Source organism: Rattus rattus, chromosome 12, assembly GCF_011064425.1.
Source record: "Rattus rattus isolate New Zealand chromosome 12, Rrattus_CSIRO_v1, whole genome shotgun sequence".
In the NCBI taxonomy this organism is placed as follows: domain Eukaryota; kingdom Metazoa; phylum Chordata; class Mammalia; order Rodentia; family Muridae; genus Rattus; species Rattus rattus.
In genome coordinates this window covers 70,281,902-70,297,077 of record NC_046165.1, presented here as the reverse complement: position 1 = coordinate 70,297,077, position 15,176 = coordinate 70,281,902, and the positions used below count along the sequence as shown (strand labels likewise).

The window sequence follows — 15,176 nt, the reverse complement described above, 5'->3', positions numbered from 1 at the left end:
CAAACTCATAGAGGTCTTCCTGCCTCTGCATACCAAATGCTGGACTTAAAGGCCTGCACCACCATGCCCAGCTCAAACCTATGTGTTTTAAATGATTTTTATGTATATACATTTTTGGTTTTTTTTTTGTTTGTTTGTTTGTTTGTTTGTTTTCCGGAGCTGGGGACCGAACCCAGGGCCTTGCGCTTGCTAGGCAAGTGCTCTACCACTGAGCTAAATCCCCAACCCCTGTTTATACATTTTTAAACATATAAGCATACATGTTTAAAGATATTTATTTTGGAGGCTGGAGAGTTGACTCAGCAGTTAAAAGCACTTGCAGCTCTCGAAAGGTTCCTAGGTTGGGTCCCAGGACCCCCATGGTATCTGCAGAATAGCAGTTGGGGCAGGGACCGATACCCTCTGACCTCTTTGGCACTGGGAATGCATGTGGTGCACACATATATATGCAAGCAAAATTCTCACACAAAATACAATAAATAAATCTAAAGATAAAAATTTAAAGACAGTGTATGTGCACGCGTGAGTGCGAGTGCATGTATGTGTGTCTAAGCATGTGTGTGTGTGTGTGTGTGTGTGTGTGTGTGTGTGTGTAGCCATTCCCCATTTGGTCTGGGGATCAAACTAGCGTCAGGTTTAATAGTAAATGCCTTTGCCTGCTGAGCTATCTCACCGACACTCTGTTTCTTTTTTATCTATGCTTTCCCTTTCTATGAGAGAGGGAGGGAGAGGTTGGGATCTCTTCTTTTTTTTTTTTTTCGGGGCTGGGGATCGAACCCAGGACCTTGCGCTTCCTAGGCAAGGGCTCTACCACTGAGCCAAATCCCCAACCCCGGGATCTCTTCTTTTGGAAGGGCAGTCCTTCCATTATGATTCCACCTGAGGGATCTTGGGAACTCCAGCCTCAGCTCTGCTGAGCCTCATTCCAGTCATCCCTGTCCCTCCCAATCTTGTCTGCCAACTGCACTCTGGGCCAGTGACTGGGAAAGACTTGCTTAGGAACAACTCTCTGTATGTGGGAAACCCTGCTTTTTGCCAGACTTACCTCTTGAGTGCTGTTCCTGTGTTACCTCAAACAAACCTTTCGTAACCCTCGCATTAAAAGCAGATGCCTGCATCGAGGCCCACCGCTGGTGCCAAGTGCTCTAGTACACCCCTGCAATCCCAGTACCTGGGATGCTGAAACAGGAGGATTAAGAGTTCAAGTCCAGCCTGAACCACCATAGTGAGACCCTGTCTTACAACAAACAAAACGGATCACGAATCACCTCTCCTTTAGACACAGTGCCCACAATCTAGAATTATGCCTTCGCACCATGCCTGGCTGCCACTCTAATTAACTGTGAATTCCACAAGAGCTAAGATTACCCTTGTGCAGCCTGTAGTTCCTACAGTGAGTGCAGTGCCTGGCCAAGATAAGTGTTCCAAGAGCCCTTCTAGAGAAGACAGCTGAGGAAAAGGAGTGCAAAAGAAGTCGAGTGTGATGCGTTAAGCCCGAAATCTCAGCACTCAGGAGGCTGAGGCGGGAATGGCTCTGCATTCTAGGCTAGCCTGGGCTTCAGTTGTTAAGGCCCGGTCTCGACAAACAAAAAACAAAACCAGAAAGTGAAGCTGTTGAAGGAACACCAAGATACAGGTAAGAGGCTCTCGGGGGCTAGCCCAAGAAGGTTTCCAGACCCTGAGTAGGCTTCTAGGAGCATTTCCCTTTGGGGCCATGATACTTTGGAGGTTTGAAGGCAGGGCAGTGGGTGGAGCCAGTCTTTATCTCGCAGTGCAGCCCTAGCCTCAGATGTTGACAGCTGGAGCTAGCAGGGGTTTTGCAAACCTTCCCAGTTGCAGAAGGCCAGCAGTCTGTGGGACAGGTGGGTGGAGCCCGAGCTTATCTCCCAAGTACAGTCCTAACCTCAGATGGTAACAAAAGGGGAGCTAGTGGGAGTTTTGCAAACCGTCCCGATTGCAGCAGGGTTGGATGGTCTGGCCAGGGTGACCATGACACCCAACTAGATGTTGGCGGGTGGTGGTAGGTGGTGGTGACAGGGGTTTTGAGTTCGAGCCTTTCGGATGAAGTTTAGCTTTCAGGCCACTGGGGTGGAGCCACGCTCTATTTGGCTTGCCTCTACCTACATCACACTTTGGTTCTTTTAAAGACAAGTGGGAGACCACAGCTCTGCAGGTGGGTCTTGCCCTGCAAGCAAGGCCTTCCATTAAGGACAAAGGACCATCCCTGCTCCCTCAAGTCACAACTGATGGCCATTTTGATGTAGTCAAATGGCCTCTTTGAAAACGCCCACCTTCTCTCCCCCATGGAGAGACTCTCACCTGCCATTGGTTTTTCAGAGCTCAGGCTAGGGAGTACTGTCCAGGTTAGACCTCTTTCACTTTCAAGGAGGAGTCAGCCTTCATGGGAACTAGTGAATGTCTAAGGGGGACTACACAGGCCCTGCTGTCTCATCCCTACCTTCTAGAGTTTCTCACAGGCTTGGAGCAGGGCAAGCACTGGAGGTGAAGAGGCCTCTTTCCACCACAACCCCAACTGGGATCTTGCAACACTGGGATGGGGGCCCTGGGGGCCCCGGGAGTGAGGCAATCTCTGGGGGTTGGGAGGTGTGCATCGAGGGGGGCAGCTTTCACAAGCACCCGCTGACTGACCTTGGTAGACTCACCTTGGCCAGCTTCCTCCCTCGTGGTGTCTGTATCTCCCCACAACCTTCCTTCTCACAGGCTTCTCTGTAGCCTGAGATCGAGTCTCAGTTCAGGACTCCTGTCCATTACCTCAGTTCTGCCCAACAAGAAAAAGGGGCTTCTGAACAAGAGGAATGGATGTGGCTGGGGGTTGGGGAAGGGTTGCTTCGCTGCTCTTCACAGGTTCTCAAACCCCAGACTTGGAGCCCCCGCAGCAGGGCTTGGCCAAATGCCCCTCCCTCCTCTCGGCCTGCTGAGTTCTTTCCCTGTGGACAGCCCTGAGAGGTCATTCTCGGGGCAGAGATAAAGCAGCTGCCTCCTGGCTCCAGCTTCAGGACAGAGGGAACAGCAGGAGAGTCCTTTGCCAACTCCTTCCTGAAGAGGAGGTATTTTCTGGAGCACCCAAGTTTGCCCTGTCAGGCCATCCAGCCCAGTCATCCTTGGCATTTTGTTCTTCCCCGTGCCCACAGTCTACTCTGAAGCACCACAGCCTCCTGGAAAGTTTTTAGGTTTCAACTTAAATGTCACTTCCTCTGCAAGGCCTTTAACTTTCCTAGCCGAAACAGTATGTTTGTTAACTTGATTTCCCCGGCAGGCACATGTAAGTGGGGTAATGAGAACAAAAGCACTTTATCTAAGCATGTAAGAGAGCTGTGGGAAGCCACAGGAGTAGCAGGTACTAGAGCTCCAACAGCAGGGGAGTCATTGCCACACCAGGGGAATGCCAAGAGAGGGGCCAGCATGAAGGTTCTGTCTCCTTCTTCTCTAGCCCCCACGCCCCACCAGTCTCCACACTGCCAGGGGAAGCCAGTTGATGAAGGAAGGCAGCCTCCTGACTTGAGAAGGAACAGAGAATGGTGGATGGAGGGGCCGTGCATGCTTGGTCCTTAACTTTTCCTATTCCTGCAGCTGAGAAATTGTCTCTTTCTCAGGAAGGATGATTGACTAAATTACTTTGGCCAAAGCCAGCTAATGCTACGCTGAGAGCTTCCTGCAGGTGGCAAGACATCTCAGGGTAGGATCAGACAGAAAGAAGGAGGGGTGTGCTTGGCTGTTCTTTGTCCTATCTCGTTGGGATCTCACTGGGGAAAGTGAGAGGGTTTTCCCAGGTGCCACAGAGATGGGCAGCTGCATCTCCTAGTCAAGCAGAGTCCATCAGCCCGTCCACTCGAAGGTTCAAGTCTCCCCTCATCAGCTGAAGACCGGAGGACGCAGGGAAAAGAGTGCTGAGACCCAGAGGCAAAAGGGAGCCAAGGTTAGCTAGCCTCGAGGGTGTCAGCCTGGACCTTAGTCTGGAGGTGAGGTGGAGGAAGTGGTGGAAGAGCTGTGGGCAGCATGTCAGTCTCTCTAGGCGTTCGTTTGGACATCTTGTACACAAGATGCCTGGGACACTGTGAGAGTTTCTACCACTGAGCTCTGAAGTGGAAAGAGAAACAGACCTGTGATCACTCACACACACACACACACACACACACACACACACACACACACACTGTAGCTCTTATCCTGTCTAGTCTCTAACATTGTGGGGCCAATTCACGATTACTTTTCTGCTGTTCCATGGTGCTAGCGCTGGGACTTAGGGTCTGGTGACCACCAGGCAAGCACTCTGCTAACTCGGTCTGGTCCCCAGCTCCGTAATTATTCCTCGAGTGTGCCTCATGGGCCACATCTGTGCTGTTTTTTGCTGAGGAGAGAGTAAAAGAAAGGTACAGTGCTGAGGCAGCGAGAGACTGAGCGAGCGCTTATCCACTCGGGCCCTCCCTACTTTATCTACAAGATGTGGCTCCCACTATCTTGCTTGTCTGAGGGCAAAGCTCACCCAGATGATCTCTTGAGGTCTCTCCTAGGACCTCTTGAGATCTGTGATTTCATGGAGCTAATTTTGATTCTGCCTCTAAATAGTTGTGTGATTCTAGGTGGTCTCTCTCTCCCTCTCTCTCTCTCTCTCTCTCTCTCTCTCTCTCTCTCTCTCTCCTTTTAGCCAAATGGAACCAGAATACTCATGCTCACCACATGTCAAACATGTCAAACTCCATTTTTCTAAGAAAATAACAGCGTGGGCTAGGTACTCAGATTCCTCCTGTGCAGATGAGGAAACTGAGGCATGGAAAGGAGAGGTAACTGGCTCAAGGTGAGACAGCAAGCTGACGCCCTCAACTACTGTATGGTTTCCCTTCCCGGGTCGCAGTTCTGTGGGAAAGAAAACACCTGGAGTAGTGGGGCTTTGGGGTTTCGCAGGCACAGATCGACTTGTCATCGGTTTCTTCATGGTCAGTGTTCTCACATACACATCAAGTCAGATCCTAACTGATTCCTCCGGGTGCTTACCTTCTCCAGAGTTAGAAGCCAGTGGCCTGGGGGATGAGGGATAAAGATGGGAGTGAGGAAGTAAGACAAGAAAAAAGAGACCGAATGCTGAATCCACAGCTCAAGGACCACGAATATGGCAGGGCCATCAGAAAATTTTCCCTTGGTCACCTGGGAAAAGAGCTCCCAGGCCTAAAGTCAGAGAGCAGGCCAAAGGTCAGTGGGCCTGGCATTGGAGCTGTGTAGCACTGGGATCACGCTGAGCTCCAGGAGTTTCTCAGGGCACGATGCAGAGGCTGCTCCAGACACTGGCTTGCACCGTGGTGGTGCTACCAAGCCTGTGCTCAGTGTACAAAGGACCAAGTGGGTCGGTGGGTGGACATGGAGGTGAAGTGACAGAGGAGCAGAGAGGGACAGGCTGAGGCTTGGCTGGAGGGTGTGATGGACAGAGCCATGGGTAGCATGTTAATATTTCTAGGCGTTCATTTGGCCATGGAGAGGACACGATGTGGACTAGCCACATGTATTCCCTGCCTCGGGGTCTTCCATGAGCATACACACAGCATTCCCACCAGGCCCTGGCCCAAGACCCAGTGAACAGCTCCAGTATCAAGTCACAGTGCAATTTATTCAGCCACAGAATCATTTTGGTCCCGACTTTCCCAGTTACTGGCTGCCATTGTCCATGATCTCTTTTTCAGGCTTGGCCTGTTCAGGACTCTGGGGACCTAGGAGGGTGGGCGGGATCCTTAGGGCCCGGTGCCCACAGTCTGCCAGGCAGGCTCAGCTGCAGCCCCCGACACCCTTGATGAGGCTGGCAGCCTCGGGGATCTGGCGGAAGAGGTTGCGGAGAGTGTCTAACTCCTGGGTGAGCTGGTCCACGCGGCTGCGCAGACGCTCATTTTCCGCCATGTACTCTAGCACCTTCTGCTGTGTCTCCATAATGCGCCTCTTGGCCTTGTCCCGGCTCTTGCGCACTGCGATGTTGTTGCGTTCGCGTCGCAGCCGGTACTCCAGGCTATCTTTGTTCACTGCCTTCTTGCCCTTGTGCGAGGGGCCAGCAGGGGAGGGTGCCTTGAGAAGGGGGCTGCAGGGAGGGGCAGCAGCAGCCACAGGGGCCTGGAGGGTAAGGGGACAGAGAGGTGAGGCTCCACCAGGAGGCCGAGTGAAGGCTAAGCAGGAATCCCAATAGCAAAGGGCAACTTGAGGCCTTAAAGGGATATAGGGCTCCCGGGCATCACCCTGTGTCTGTGAAAGACTGTAGCCCGGATGCATATGGTCCCTGATCTGAGACCAGAGCTTTCTTTTGCTCTCATATTCTCTGAGGACCCTTTCCTTTGGTTTGTCTGCAATAAGTCTCCTATTGTAAAATTCTAGTCAGCCGCATTTCCTCATCCAGAAAGCAGGCAGCAGAGAAACAAGAGATGGGGCATAGTGGACAGCAGAACGCTCCCTCCCTCCTCCGGGACAGGGTAGAGCGGCTACTACAAGTATCTTCAGGACACAGTAGAGCTCTGAGAAATGAATTCAGAGTCTGGAAACAGGGCCTTGGGGTAAGCCATGTTCACAGAGGAGCACCAAACACAGACTCGTTAGGGATGCCCAGTAGTCAGAATTCCCTCATCCAACCACCTTGCTGTACCCCGGGGAGGAAACCAGGACAGCTACCTTAGTCTTACCTTGAGGACGCGCAGGGGCTGGCCAGGTGCTGCCAGTGTCGGGGGGAGGTGCACTGCTGTCTGCCCACAGTGTGCCACTTGGTACTGCAGGGGATTGTAGCTGCCTCTGCCGGTGCCTCGGTTGCCCTCTGGCCCTCGAGGCTCCTCTTTCACCGCCACAGCCCTGGGGTCGTAGCTCCCTGGGTTGCTGTAGATGCCAGGTCCCAAAGCCTTCCTATCTGGGCCAAATGTGTGTGAAGGATAGGCAAATGGCCGAGGGTCAGCCGGCAGGTAGTGAGGAAATGAAGGTGTTCCTGGGCCCTTAAGGCTTCGGGCTTCAGGCGTTGGCTTCATGGCAAAGAGGTCAGAAAGTAGCTGTTCTTCCCCAGACTCGATGTAGGCGGAGAGGTCAATGGAGGCCTCATGCTCACACATGTCCCCCAGCTCCCCGGGCCCAGCTCGACCCCCTGAGAACTCAAGTGGCTGCTGGCCACCCCGAGGCTCGCATTCATAGTAGGTCCCGTGGGACATGGCCGGCCCGCCCCTTGGCTCCCCGCCCCTGGGTCCTGTGCTCAGGGGCGCTCCCACGTTGGGATGCTCAGCCTGCCCTCTCTTGATCTCCCCCTGTCCTAGATTTGCCCTAGGTCTGCCCTCTCTGGTCTTCTCTGTCACCAACTCCTACGTGGCTTCTCTCCTCCTCTGCTTCCCTTTCCTTCTGTAGTCAGTGCCTCTCCTTTCTTCCCTTTCCTCTCTCTCCTTGGTGTGACTCAGGGAGGGGCAGGGCACACCCCGGAGGGAGGGGTGCTTAGCAGTTAGGGTGCTCTTGCTGAGGCCCCAGCCACAGTCCAGAAGTTGCTCTTTGGGAAAATGGCCCTTCTTGCCTGTGAGCTCAAGGGATTCTAATCCCTTGCCCCAGAGTAGCTTCTCTGAATGCCTGTCTTCCTCCGACTTCCAAAGAGACCCGTGCAGAGTGAGGCGCCAAGCCAGAGCCAGCAGACAAAGCACTCCTCCAGTGCCAACTTGATCTAAACTCCTCCCTTGATGCATCTTCTTCCCTGTTCCCCCCAAGTCCTGAACTCCACCTACCCTGGGGTAAGTCAGTTCCTCTACAGCCCCACCTCCCAGGCCGTTCTTCTCGTGTAGGCCATCGTTGCTTGAAGGGTTTGGAAAGTAGCAATAGCTTCTAGGACCAAGCTAGCCCTGGCCCTAGTAAGGGGTATGCTCATGCTAGTTTTGAGACAGGATCTCATGATGTAGCTCAGGCTGGCCTTGAACTCACAGAGTTCTGCCTGCCTTTACCTCCAGAGTGCTGATATTTCAGCTAGGTCTTTGCACAGGGCTTGTGCGCATGTTTCCAGGCTAGCAGCCTGGCACAGTCCCGGACTGCTTGGACATAGCTGAGGTTTCTGGTCAGGACATGGGCCCTGTACCTCGGGCCCAGGCTGCCCCAGAACCAACAGACAAGATCTGCTGGAGGTCCCAGTTGCTCCACCCTGAAAGAGGCTCAGGCTGACCCCACCCCGCAACTGGCCAGAGGCTCTGCCTCCTACTTCCTGTGCCCTGGGCTGCATGCAGGCCTTGGAGCTCAGGGCAGCTTAGTTTGCCACTTTCCTTCTGCATGACTGTTTTCTGACCTCTACTGCGTGTCTCTCGGGTCCACTTCCTCTTGTAGGCTTGAGAAGTCTTCTCTCTTGTCTTCCCCTCTTCCTGGGGCTCTTTCAGGGTCCGGAGGAGAAACCGGTAGCTGCCCGATTGCCCTTCTTGATCTTCTACTAACCTCCAAAGTGTATTTTTCTCTTTCGTTTGGGAACTTCTCGCTCCTTCCAGTCGGTTATGGCTCTGTTTCAGGCAAGGCTCTGGATTTAGTGGCAAGATAAGAACACAGAGACATGAGAAGTGTGTTACTTTTAACTTTTTTTTTTTTTTTTTTTTTTTTTTAGATTGAGTCTCCCTGTTAGCCTAGGCTGGCCTTGAACTCTCATCTTCCTGCTTCAGCCTCCATGGAGCTGAGCTAACAGATGTGCCGTCGTACCCTCCTGGCTCTTTTATTGCAAACAGATGTTCTAGAGAGAGAATTTAGTTTTTGGTTGTTTTTTTTTTTTAAGATTTATTTATTTATTTTATGTATGTGAGTACACCCTTGCTGTCTTCAGATACACCAGAAGAGAGCATCAGATCTCATTACAGATGGTTGTGAGCCACTATGTGGTTGCTGGGATTTGAACTCAGGACCTCTGGAAGAGCAGTCAGTGCTCTTAACCACTGAGCCATCTCTCCAGCCCCAGAATTTAGTTTTTTAAAATGAATTTACTTTCATTATTCTAAAGTGTGTGTGCATGTGTGTGCGTGTGCGTGCGTGCGTGCGTGCGTGTGTGTTGTATATGTGTGTGGTATGTGTGTGTGTGTGTATGTGTGTGTCTGTTAGTGATGTGCACACTTCCAGGTACCCATGGAAGACAGAGATATCAGATCTCCTGGAGCTGGAGTTACAGGCAGTTGTGAGGCACCCAGTGTAGATTCTTGGAGCCAAACTCGGGTCCTCTGGAAGAGCAGTCAATTCTATGAACCTTTGAGCCATCTCCCCAGCCCTAAGAACATTGGGGCTGGAGAGATGGCTCAGTGGTTAAGAGCACGGACTGTTCTCCCAGAGATCCTGAGTTCAATATCCCAACAACCACATAGTGGCTCACAACCATCTGTAATGGGAATCACCCTTTTCTGGTGTGTCTGAAGACAGCTTACAGTGTGCTTATATATGATAAGAAATAAATATTTAAAAAAAAAAGAAATGACATTTTCTTTCTTTCTTTCTTTTTTAGTATAGAATAGAGTATATTCAGGGCTTGGGGAGGGGAGTTAAGAGGGTAGTAGGGGGGGAGGAAGGGAGAGAGAGAGAGAGAGAGACAGAGAGAGAGACAGAGAGAGAGACAGAGAGAGAGAGGGGGGAGGAAGAGGAGGCTGGCCATGAGCACGTGGAGAGAAGGGGGAAGAGGGTAAGAGCAAGAGGGCAAAAGAGCATCAGGACATTTTCTAAGCTAGGTTTTCTGAGGACCAGGTAACTGTGAGGGGTCACAGAGGTAAGCTTCAATAGGATGCAGATGTCATTAAACACTAAAATAAAACTGTAAATGTGACTTGCCCACAAGTCAGAGCAGAGAAGGTACTGTTGACGACGACTCTATCCCATCCCCTCTAACGCCCCAGTCCATCGCATATGCTCTGAGCACAGCCTGAAGTATGTCCAAAATATGCTTTCTCCAAAAACCCTGGCCAAGCCGGAGGAAAGCCAGCTACATCCTAGAAACAAAGCATCCGAAATAGTGGGGCGATTTCTTTTTTTTTTTTTTTTTTGGTTCTTTTTTTCGGAGCTGGGGACCGTGTGGGGGGATTTCTGCTCTTTGGTCCACAGGTCCCTTGCCAAATAGGTGCCAAGGCTAAGCGATTTCAGTTTGGTGGCCTGACCACTAGGTGGCAATATTTGTCATCAAATTCTATACTTTCGGGCCCGCGATGGTTTTGATTCAGGTGAACAGCAGGGGGCAGCCTTTCCCAACTCTGACAGCAGCCCTGGCCGCTCTGTTTTGGGAAGCAGGAAGAATAGTCAAGATTGGGTATTCTCAGACAGGTTGCCGGTAGTGTGGGAAGGCTAAGAGGATTGGTGCTAGGACCTGTTTCAAAGAGAAATTCTGTCCCCTCTTTGACTGTGGAATAACGATAATGGGCGGACCTTGTCATCTGATAAAGTAAAGCTTTTTTCAATTGATGAAACATGCCCTTTTTCATTTTGCTGTGAGCTAAGGAGGGGAGGTAAAGCAGTATTTTTATCCTAATTTTATCCACACAAAAAAATAAAGAGAGGCTGAGTTGTATAACCGCCCCAGGGGATGGATGTCTTATTAATTTCTGAAAGGGCCGCTGGCTTGTTCTGGAAATGGCCCTGGGGATGGAGAGCTGCAGTAGATGTTACTGTATGACTCAGGGATTCTCCTTCCGCCTAGCTGGCTGCCTTGGGTAAGGGGAGAGTTGCAGGGTAGCGCCGAATTCCCCGCAGGAGGTGTACAGATAAAGCCAGCAGGAAATGAAAAGGCCTGCAGCTGTGTCCCAGTGGAATAAGTGATGCAGGTGTCTGGACCAGCGGGACTGACGCTGCCTGCAGGCTGACGTTAACGTTACTTAGTAACGGAGGCATACGAAGATAGGGTGTAGATAGGGAAGCCGGAGAAGGGGTTAGGAAAGGAGGAAGCAAGGTAGGAAGGCAAAGCCACCTAAAGACTGGGAGGTTCTTACTCAGGAGGGGAAAAAGCCTTCCCTTGCTCAGCGGGACCTTTTTCCTGTTGCTACTGCAGTTGCTACCTGTTTGCATTAACTAAAACAATGGGTGTATATTATCTCTGTGGCTTGTGACAGGCTTCTCCCAGGACTGCCACAGAGGTTTCTCCATAGGGCAGAAGCTAAGAATGACTGTGAAGTCTGAGAGGGAACTAGACTCAAATCTGGTTCTCATCAACTCTCTGACTCTGGTCAAGCTACTTCATTGTACTGTGAAATGGCAGTAGCAATGGCTGTCTCATGAGGTTGTTTAAACGTTGACAATGATAGTGTGTGTAAAGCAGCCGACTCAGTGTAGGCTGTCTTCCCCCTCCCTTTCCCGACCTCTCCACTGCAGTTACTCCTGTCCCTAGAGCAAGCATTGCACTCCTGCTGCGTCAGAAGTTACATTGACAAGCATTTAACAAGTCTGGGTTTTAAATAACAGAAAACCCAAGAGGTTGCCGTGGTGCACGCTTCTAATTCTAACACTGGAGAGGCAGAAGCAGGTGAATCTCCACGAATTTGAGGCTGGCCTAATTTACATAGTAAGTTTCAGGCAGAGGTACACAGGGAGAAAACCATCTTGAAAACCAACCAACCAAACAAACAAACAACCAAACAACAAAAACAAAACAACAAATAAATTGTGATTTAATTTTTTGCATATTTATTTATTTATTATTTATTACTTGTTTTTTCGAGACAGAGTTTCTCTGTGTAGCCCTGGCTTCTCTTTCCTTAGCTGTTGATCTATATATTCCCAAACACATGAATACAACCTACTTAGTCTGTATAATGTTATTTGTATGTATGTATTTTCAAGGCTGACCATTTGATATCAAAAAACCAGTTGGTGCGCTTTTCCGTGGGGAAGACCATTTCTCCAGCTCTCAATATTCCTTAGATGCGGTAGTTCTTTGTCTAGGGTTGAAACTTTGTAAGCTTCCCCCCTCCCATGCTAACATGTCTGTATCCTTGTTCAAGTTATGTTTAGGCGATTGTGGTGGTCTGAATAGATTTGGCCCCTATAGGCTCCCATAGGGAGTGGCACTATTAGAAGGTGTGGCCTTATTGGAGGTGTGGTCTTGCTGGAGAAAGTGTGTCACTGTGGGGGTAGGCTTTGAGGTCTCTAAGCTCAAGCCCCACTCAGTGTGGAATCGGAGCCTCCTGCTGGCGGCCTACAGATCAAGATGTAGAGCTCTCAGCTCCTCCAGTACCTATGCCATGCTTCCCACCATGATGATAATGGACTGAACCTCTGAAACTGTAAGCCAGCCTCAACTAAATGTTTGCCTTGGTCATGGTGTCTCTTCACAGCAATAAAACCCTAAGACAACAGCCACTGTGGTGAGACCTCATGGGTACAGCCTCTCCGACATTCCTAGGAGACAAAATCTCACAGCAAGCTTCTTGTTTCTCTGCCTCTTACATTTTTTTCTGCCTTCCTCTTCTACAATGTCCCCTGAATCTTAGGTGTAGGAATCACGTTGTAGATGTATCAGTTAAGAGTTGAGGAGGGGGGCTGGAGAGATGGCTCAGCGGTTAAGAGCACTGACCGCTCTTCCAGAGGTCCTGAGTTCAATTCCCAGCAACCACATGGTGGCTCACAACCATCTGTTATGAGATCTGATGCCCTCTTCTGGTGGGTCTGGAGACAGCTACAGTGTACTTATATTCAATAAATAAATAAAATCTTAAAAAAAAAAAAAAGAGTTGGGGTTGGGGATTTAGCTCAGTGGTAGAGCACTTGCCTAGGAAGCACAAGGCCCTGGGTTCGGTCCCCAGCTCCTAAAAAAAGAACCAAAAAAAGAGTTGAGGAGGGCTCTGCAACCCCTCATATTGATAGACTGTAGTTTTCTGCAATGGTCTCTGTCTTATAAGGAGACACTTCTCGATGAGGGTGAGGGGTAGGAAGACACATATTTAAGATGTAGTTAGGGATTCTGTTGGTTGTAGTAGTTACAAGTTCTTCAAGATCTATGACTCCATCTGCCTGGGGTAGTTGCCTAGGTTTCCAATACCAGCATGATTTCTCTCTTGTGGACTAGGATGTTTTTCTTTTCTTTTTTTTAAAAGATTTATTTATTTTATGTGTAAGAGTACCATGTTTTTCTTTTTAGAGTTTTAAATTTGATCTTCCATGGGTAGGTGTTTTGTCGGCCATGTATGAGTGTGTAACCTGTGTGTGTCTGGTGCCCAGGAAGGTCAGACGAGGGGTCTGGTTCCCTAGAACTGAGTTAGAGATGTTTGAGTCACCATGTGGGTTCTGGGAACTGAATCTGAGTTCTCTGCGGGAGCCAGTGCTCTTCACCACAGAGGCGTCTCTCCTGCCCCACATTTAGGCATTTCAGGGGACAGCTTTGTGAGTCAGTCCTTGCCTTCTGCCCTGTGGATCTCAGGGACTGAACTCCAATTACCAGGCTTGGTGGTAAGAACCTTCATCAGTGCCTTGGTCTCTGACTCTTGTTTTCCTCCTCCTCTTCCTCTTCCTCCTCTCTTCTTCCTCCTTCTCTTCCTCTTCCTCTTTCTTTCTTGGTTTCTTTTCCCTGGGATGCAGCTTTTTAGAAAAGATGTATTTATTTATGTATATAGGTGTTTTGTCCCAGTGTAGATCTGCACACCAGAGGAGGGTATCAGATCCCATTGGACCTACAATCATAGATGGTTGTGAGCCACTGTGTGAGTCCTGAGATTTGAACACAGGACCTCTGGAAGGGCAGCCAGTGCTCTTAACTACCAAACCATGTCCACAGTCCCAAGGGATGCAACTTTTAAAAAGATTTATTTTGTTTGTTCGTTTGTTTGTTTACTTATTTAGTGTGTGTATGCAGTGTGCACATGAGCGCAAGTATTCTCACTGATCCCCTGGAGCTGGAATTAAACAATCCTCAGCCATCTGATGTGGGCGATGGGAACTGAACTCTGGTCTTCTGCAAGAGCAGTGTGAACCCTACATTGTTAAGCCATCATCCCAGCCCCAGGCTACTTTTCTGATTATTAAAAAATCACATTTCTAGCTCTTGCTCCTTGTTCTTCCCTTTTCCCCCTTCCCTTTTCTCCTTCTCTCATTTCCCCCCCTTCCCTCAACGTGCTCATGGCCAGCTTCTACTCCTCTCCTCTTCTACTCTTCTTCTTTCATTAAACCTTTCCACATTGGAAAAAAAAAACACATTCTATTTGTTTATGTGCCGCAGAGCATTGTGAAGGTCACAGAGAACATTCAGGGGTTGATTTTTTTTTTTCTACCATGTGGGCCCCAGGCTTTCATGCTCAATGACAGGAACTCTTGCTGCTGCAACTTCTTGCCCACTCTTATTTATTTATTTATTTATTTATTTATTTTTGGAGACAGTTTCATGAATCTCACAGTAGCCTCCAATTTATTAGAAACAAAGAATGACCTTGAATTTTTTTTTTTAAATGTCTTTTGTTTGTTTGGTTTTTTTTTTTTTTTAAAGATTTATTTATTTACTATATATAAGTACACTGTAGCTTCTTCAGACACACCAGAAGAGGGCATCAGACCTCTTTACAGATGGTTGTGAACCACCATGTGGTTGCTGGGATTTGAACTCAGGACCTCTGGAAGAGCAGTCAATGCTCTTAACCACTGAGCCATCTCTCCAGCCCGTTTGTTTGTTTTTTTAAGACAAGGTTTCTCTGTGTAGCCCTGGCTTTCCTCAAGCTCACAGAGGTCTGCCCGCCTCTGCCTCCCAAGAGCTGGGGTTAGAGGTGTGCGCCACCATGCCTGGTAAGGTGTGCGACCCTTTACTTTGTGTGTATGATGCCTTGTCTACATTTATGTTTGTATGACATATTCATGCCTGCTACAGTCAGAGGCCAGAGGAAGGTGCTAGATCCCTTAGAACTGGAGTTAAAGTAGTTGAAACTTGCCATGTGTGAGCTGGACATTGAACTGATGTCTTCTGGAAGAGCGGTTTTTCTTTTAAAGATATATTTACTTATTTATTCTGTATAAGTACACTGTAGCTGTCTTCAGACAGCACCGGAAGAAGTTATCAGATTCCATTACAGAGGGTTGCGAGCCACCATGTAGTTGCTGGGAATTGAACTCAGGACCTCTGGAAGAGCAGTCAGTATTCTCACCCACTGAGCCATCTCTCTAGCCTAGACTTAAATCTTTGACCACCTTCCAAAATGCTGGGATTCAACCACCATGCCTTCTTTCTCTCTCTTCCTGTCTGTCTGTCTCTC

The 15,176-nt window shown here is 49.4% G+C and overlaps 1 protein-coding gene across 1 annotated transcript; it reads right to left on the bottom strand.

Moving 5' to 3' along the window:
- Positions 1–5,775: 5,775 nt before the first annotated feature.
- Positions 5,776–7,181, bottom strand: Cebpe (CCAAT enhancer binding protein epsilon). Its single transcript, XM_032917556.1, has 2 exons — positions 6,672–7,181; positions 5,776–6,111 (listed from the first exon to the last, which is right to left on the bottom strand). Exons 1-2 carry the CDS (start codon positions 7,179–7,181, stop codon positions 5,776–5,778), a joined length of 846 nt encoding a protein of 281 aa, XP_032773447.1.
- Between the last annotated feature and the right edge of the window lie 7,995 nt (positions 7,182–15,176).

Bases quoted from the DNA above. Each gene is read 5' to 3' on its own strand.
- Cebpe (XM_032917556.1), bottom strand. From the start codon at position 7,181: ATGTCCCACGGGACCTACTATGAATGCGAGCCTCGGGGTGGCCAGCAG. The intron at 6,112-6,671 runs GTAAGACTAAGG...CTTACCCTCCAG, and splicing joins AGCCCCTGCGCGTCCTCAAG to GCCCCTGTGGCTGCTGCTGC.